Raw genomic sequence first — 6,779 nt, 5'->3', positions numbered from 1 at the left:
ACCAGAGCACAGGGTCAAAAATCGTAAATGCTACAGCTAAACCGTAAATGTTGGCACCCTCGTATCTGCATTTACCAGCTTCTGAGTACTACAGAAAACTAACAGATGGTAGCTGGGATCTTAAAATATTTTGAGTGCGACTTCTAGTTTTAGCCGACTGTATGGGTTTCATTAGTAATAAAATAATTTTTATTAAACTAGAAAAAAAAAAAAAAAAATCACCAATATTAGTATGCTTTATACAATTACATATTGCCAAAATAACTTTTTTCTTTAATAACAAATAATTTTTTTTTAGTTGTCCAGACATGAGAAGTTCATTTTATTCACTTAAAATATTATACATAATATTAAAATTTGTATTTTTAATATGAATTGATTAGAAAATTAATTCGAAAACTAATACATTTGGGGTCTTTTGGGCACAATAATTTGGAAAAATGTTTTCTAATACGAACATTATGCAACTAAATCAGTAAAATAGTACAGATGTGGATTTTTTTTTTCTATTTCGAATATGCAAATACTATGGAAATTTATTCTGACAGCTTTAATTGTTACTTTCTCGATCACCGTAGCTGCCAGCAACATTGCAAACAATATTTTAGCAAGTAGAAATCTCAAATATTAACAAATATTTCTTTTTATTAGATGAAGCCTATTTCTAGATATTTTTTGTTTTATTTCTAGAAGGAAGTAAAATTATCCGGCAATAAAATAACACCATTTTAACCTTGAAATTTGCTAAATGTACATAAAAAAATAGGCTTAATGATCTTATACGTGTTATAAAATACGAGAAATGAGAAATATTAAATAACCTTTTCCTTTATTTTAGTTATCGTCACTTCGCTTTAGATGTAGTAAATGGTTTAAAAACGTAGGTGCGACTACAATCGCTCACTTTTATAGTGAAAAGTAATAAAAAATAAAGCGGGTCCACTCACAAATAATGTAGGAGATCATGATTCCGGGGATGTAGTGTCCAACCACGGCCAGCAGCAGGCATCCTGAACACGTCACCACACAGAACTGAGTGGAGGAAAGAGACGAACGTCACACACACACACACACACACACACACACACACGGACGCATAAACAACCTGAAAATCCAGGGAGGAGTTTTATATGCAGCCATCTTCGAAGTCACAAAAGAAAGCAAAAAAGCAACAATACACAATAATTCATAATAAAGTAATAAAGCAATTTGTTGCTATTGTTAGTCTTCTTTAAAGTGGCGTGACTGTGCAAGTCATACGAGTGTGTTGGGTGTGTGTGTGTGTGTTTAGTTTTGGCTCTCTCAAGTGGTTAGTCTCTCCAGAGCTTTTATTTGCATGTATTCATTTATTTTGGCACACATTCCCCTCCATTCCCTTCTATGGTAGTCTTGCCCTTGGTTCTGGTTTAAACGTCCATATATGGGCAGAAATAGTTGCCAAAATAAATGCATATTAAAAAAAAAAAAAAAAAAAAAAAAAAAAAAAAAAAATGCTATGACAGACATTCTGTCGAAAGCCGAGGTCACGGTTCTAAGCTTTCTGTTCACCTTGCCGTGATTCTGGCGTTTGTACTGAAGCATCTCCTGGACGTAGAGGCTGCAGGTCAGGTAGCTCTCGGCGAGGTGGTGGCTCAGCTCGGCCACGCTCAGCAGCCTCGGGTGGACGCTCATGCTCTCTCTGTGTAGTGAAAAAAATACGCATCACAACACAGAAATACACTTTCATCACCGCTTCGTTCGTTCATCCTTAGTAACAGCCTGGTCAGGGTCACAGTAGTTTAAATTACACTACTAGCTTGTTTACATTTTCAGGGAATTAGAACTATTCCGGTTTAGGCCACGCCCATTTCGGGTTTAAATCTGAATACGGGTGTGGATATGAATACAGATCGAGATGACATTGAGATGATACAGATAATACAGATACAGATGACATTGCATTACATTCCTATTATTTACTTTAATGATTTATAATTTAACTTCAAAAATTTGTTGAAGTTTTAATAGTCAAGAGATCGCAAGTTGAAATCCCGACTCGTCCGTAGCCAGGAGTCCAAGAGAGCCAAAAATAAATAAATAAATAAATAAAGAGAGAGAGAGAGAGAGAGAGACATACTAGTCAATCAGAGCTTGTGTATGTGGAAGAGGGCAGATAGCTGTCATGAGACGTAGTGTAAGCATCAGTTTAAAAACTCTTTAAAAAAAAAAAACAACAAAAAAAAAAACAAGTAATCGGCAGCATTTCATTTCCTATTAAACAAAGTTCAAACGCTGAAATCAAACATTTCTAAAGCTCTTAAGCTTCGGTATGAAATGAACTCCCTCCAAGACAACCAACAAAACTTACTTGTTTAACGTTACTAGATCCAAGTTACGGTCTAGTAAACTGTGTCTAAAGTATGGAATGTTATAATTCAAATTGTTTACCACGTTAAATCTTACCACGTACAAATTAAAAATGTTTGTCATATTCAATTCAAAACATCTACCTTGTTAAAAATTTTTTTAAAAGTTTGCCACGTTAAAATTTAAACTGTTTACGTTAAAATTCACATCGTTTACCACGTTATGTTTTTAAACAGTTTATCACGTTAAACTTTAAATCACTTAACATGTTAAAAATTAAAACAGTTTACCTCGTTGATCACATTCAAATTGTTTAGCATATTAAAATGAAAAAAAGTTTGGCATGTTACAATTCAAATCATCGAAAGCGGTAAAATTCAAATCGTCAGGTTACAATTTTAAATGTTTACTACGTTAAAATCCTAATTGTTTACTATGTTATCATTTTTAAAAAGTCTGCCACGTTGTAGTACTGAAAATCGATCAAACTTTCGATACCTTTTTAAATACTACGACGTGGCAGAAATGTGCTCGGGATGCGCTGTACTGCTTCAGGAGATCAGCAAGATACGCCACAACTAAACCATTCAGCGCTTTAAATGTCATAAGCATAAGGACTTTGTGGTTAATGCAGAACTCGACACTGTAACTTGAGTAAGAATGGAGAAATGCGCTCTGACATACTTTTTTGTCTGATAAGGACGTGAGCTGCTGCGTTCTGAAGTTAAAACTTCCTTGAAGTGGCAGCGGGGCAGCCGGCCAGCAACACGTTACCACACACCAGTCTACACAAATCCAGCATCTACAGTTACCCCGAGGCTCTTAACTCTAGCTTTGTGTTTTACAGAACAGTCCAGGGCGAAACCAGAAACCTTATCATAGGCGGAAACCTTGTCCGAAATTTCTGAACTGAGAAATATAATCGGGTATCGTCAGAACAATAGCGGACCTAAAACAGAGACTTGTGGGACACCGTATTGTAATTTTTTATTGTAAAAAAAAAAAATAAATAAATAAAACTTTTTTTTTTTTTTTTTTAATTCTATTTGTGCTGTCATATTAAATATAAATTAAATCAATAATGCAATAAAACTTTTAAATTTCAACATAAAATCAAGTTGAGACGAAAACATCGACCAAAAGATTACGTTTTTTGACATAAAAGAAAAGTGGGCGGAGCTTCCAGGCATGGTCAATTCACATCAGAGAGTTCAGAACAGCTACACAACTGTCAGTCATTTCAGAATCACATGTCGATTGGCTCGAATTAAAAAGAAGACAAGAAAAATGTTATTCTTTTTTTTTTTTTTTGATAATTTTCAGCTCAATCATGAGTCTATAGACACAATGTCTAAACCGAACACACATTTAAGAACAAGTTTAAAATAATCTGGAATTATGATTTTAATACCAAACCAACATCTTTTTCTTTCTGAAGATGAGAAATGTCTTCATCAGGATATAAAACAGCGACGTGATAAAGTTACACAAAACAATACATGTACTTATACTGATTACTTTTAGGGTGTGGTGCATTGACTTGTAATCTGATACGTGATTTTTTTTAAGATTAATAATTCATCGTTCGTACCGTTCTATCCCGGGTGCCTCTGCGTAGAGAACAGCGATCTGAGGCAGCTTGTCCTTCCATCTGTCCAACAGGGTGAAGGCGAGCAGGGACGCACCGATGAGAAACAGAGGACGCAAAGAAGTAGACGACAACAGCCTGGGAAAAAATACGATTCGGACGGGATTAGTTTTTCATTAAGTAACGTACAGATCACAGACATATAGAGGGCGTGTCTTTATGACATATATCTCATTCTAATTACCGTAATTACGACATTTCGACTTGTAAAACGTTTGTTCGTGTCCTTGTAGAAATCGTAATTACGTCTTGTAAACTTCGACTTGTACCATCTGACCGCTGCAACGTCATGTGGAAAAAATCAAAATGGCGGCGGCTTCAGCATTAAAATGTAGTTAAGTAGTTCTCTCGTAATAATTTGTATAATTGACTATTATTAATATTTTAATAATGCAAGTGTAATCTAAAAATAAACGAAAGATACGCAGTACAGGTTAACGTAGCTAGAACAGACTGTTATGCGTAATTCCGAGTCTGAGGACGTGAACAGCTCCGAGTAGAACGTCCGGGTTGTCATCTCGTAATTACGGTAATTACGACATGCTGTAAACGCAGCTAATGTTTTACAGGCGCTTGTCAGAGGGGGCGTGGCCATGCAAGGTGCACTCGATCACATGACTATTAACATTTACGAGCTAGGAACTCAGTAACTTGCGTATAACCACCGAACGCATTTCCTTCTCAGACACGTTCGTTTAAACGTCATATAATGTTTTATTATTCTGTGTTTTATAGTTTCGTTTTGGTTTCAATGTAGGTTCTGATACGTTTCCATGGCAATGTCTGACCTGGGAAGCCATGTTTTAGGATTTAATACGTCCAGAAATATTACTCCCAGCCATATGACATTTGGCAGATGTAAAGACAAACTTGTTTTGTCTAAATGCTCACCACAGAAGTCTTGTTTTTTATTTGTTTTTTTTCTTATGGGGTCCTCAAAATGGGAAAAGGCGCAAAATGTCGATACGTGACTGACGTTATGGGCTTAAAGACCCCACTTTAATAGACACGTGTGCTAAAAGTGTTCAAACCTGACAAGATTTCAGCCCATGTTCTGGACATCGAATACGTACGACTTTACGAAGCGCTGCGTCAATTACACCATAACGTTTAAACGTGTTAAACGTCAGCGACCCTCATTTATTTGAATTATAAGATAGAAAACAAGTCTGTCTTTACGTCTGCCAAATTTCATATGGCTGGAAATAATATTTCTGGAGATTTTAAATCCTAAACCTGGCTTCCCAGATGAGACGGATTAGAAAATATTTCATTAGAAAATATTATGCTATATTTTTCAGGGGAGTTAAAAAAATAATAATAATAATAAAAATGTGATCAATGTCAGAATTCAGACAAAATACTTTACAGAGTTTGGTTTTAGGTCACCAGCAAAAAAATAAAATAAAATAATTAAAAAAAGATTTGCTTAATTTGCCAAATAAATAAAAATATAAGCTGTAATTTTATTTATGCGAACCAGCAAAATATACTGTCATGTTTTCCTATTAATATGGTGATACATATACTTTTTATATATACTTAAAACACATCTCTAAATATTTTATTAATTTCTTAATCATTATTTTTATTATAATTAATATTACATTGATTATTATGATAACTCCAGTGTAATGATTGCCATAACACAGGCCACAAATGGCAAAAACGCCTAAATAAATAAAAGTACGCCATTTTTTTTTTCACTCTAATTCAACAACTATGTTCTTAAATTTCCAATTAAACGACTAGAAAATTTATTATTTAATTTATACACAAGCACTAACGTCGCATTTCACCATCAAAACACTGTAAGCAAATATACCCTGCGGCTGTGTCCCAAATGCGCACTTACTCTCTACATAGGCGCACTACGTAGGACACAAAATGGCGCATCTCATACACCGAAAAAAGTGCACTACATCCAAAACGAAAAAAAAAACAAAAGGAGGCAATTTGGGATTTATCCTGCAGGGAGCTAAGCTAAAGCTGCCTTGACTCATTAGCATCTCGGCTAAGTCGGAGGGATTCCTGACGGACATTTTGTATAAAAATAAAATAAACAAATGAATAAGTAAATAAATAAATGAATGAATAAATAAATGAATAAAGACGGTTTGGTTCGGTTGGTTTAAATGACGGTTAAAACCGTTATTCGACGCCATGTCCAGAGCGCTTACCAGAAGGCGGTGTTGAGCGCGAGCGCGGCCACGGCGCTGTGCACGGGCCTCTCCCACACCAGCAGTCTCTGCGCGCACAGCAGCGCGCGCTCGTGGGGCGCGAGCCACCGCTGCAGCCGCCGCCGGAGCCTCAGCAGCTCGGGGCTGTCGCTCCGCTCCGAGCACGCGGCCGGGAACAGCGCCTCGAGCCCCACCGCACTGCCCGAGGAGGAGGAGGAGGACGGGACGGACGGGCGCGCGGCCTCCTCCCCGCTCGCCATTTTCCTTTCTTTTCCTCCTCTCTTTCTTTCTCTCTCTCTCTCTCTCTCTTTCTCTCTCTCTCTCTCTCTCTCGGCTTTTGTGTTATGAAGCGCTGCGTCGCTGCCAGGTCACGCGGCTCTACAGTGTCCGTACAGCCGTCACGCAGTACCAAAACAGGCCAAATCCCAAACCGCGCGCTGCTCACTACACACAGTGCACTATCATCCGGGTTAAACACCGCAGCGCTGCACCCTACCTAGTGCACTACATATCCGATTGGGAGCGGTCACGTGGTACATGTCACGTGTGTGTTGTTTACTGCGCTAAAGGGGGAGGAATGTTGTGTCATTAGCGCCATCTGCTGG

The 6,779-nt window shown here is 37.3% G+C and overlaps 1 protein-coding gene across 1 annotated transcript in view; it reads right to left on the bottom strand.

Annotated features, from left to right (window-relative positions):
• retreg2 (reticulophagy regulator family member 2) overlaps positions 1 to 6,563 on the bottom strand; it is a 13,669-nt gene extending 7,106 nt beyond the window's left edge. The window contains exons 1-4 of the mRNA XM_034300042.2: positions 6,175 to 6,563; positions 3,938 to 4,072; positions 1,549 to 1,678; positions 948 to 1,032 (exon numbers count right to left, since the gene is read on the bottom strand). Of these exons, the coding sequence (XP_034155933.2) occupies positions 948 to 1,032; positions 1,549 to 1,678; positions 3,938 to 4,072; positions 6,175 to 6,434 (610 nt within the window). The 5' untranslated portion in view covers positions 6,435 to 6,563. The remainder of the gene's footprint in view (positions 1 to 947; positions 1,033 to 1,548; positions 1,679 to 3,937; positions 4,073 to 6,174) is intronic.
• Between the last annotated feature and the right edge of the window lie 216 nt (positions 6,564 to 6,779).

Source organism: Pangasianodon hypophthalmus, chromosome 26, assembly GCF_027358585.1.
Source record: "Pangasianodon hypophthalmus isolate fPanHyp1 chromosome 26, fPanHyp1.pri, whole genome shotgun sequence".
Lineage (NCBI taxonomy): Eukaryota > Metazoa > Chordata > Actinopteri > Siluriformes > Pangasiidae > Pangasianodon > Pangasianodon hypophthalmus.
This window is presented reverse-complemented; position numbering and strand designations above follow the sequence as displayed.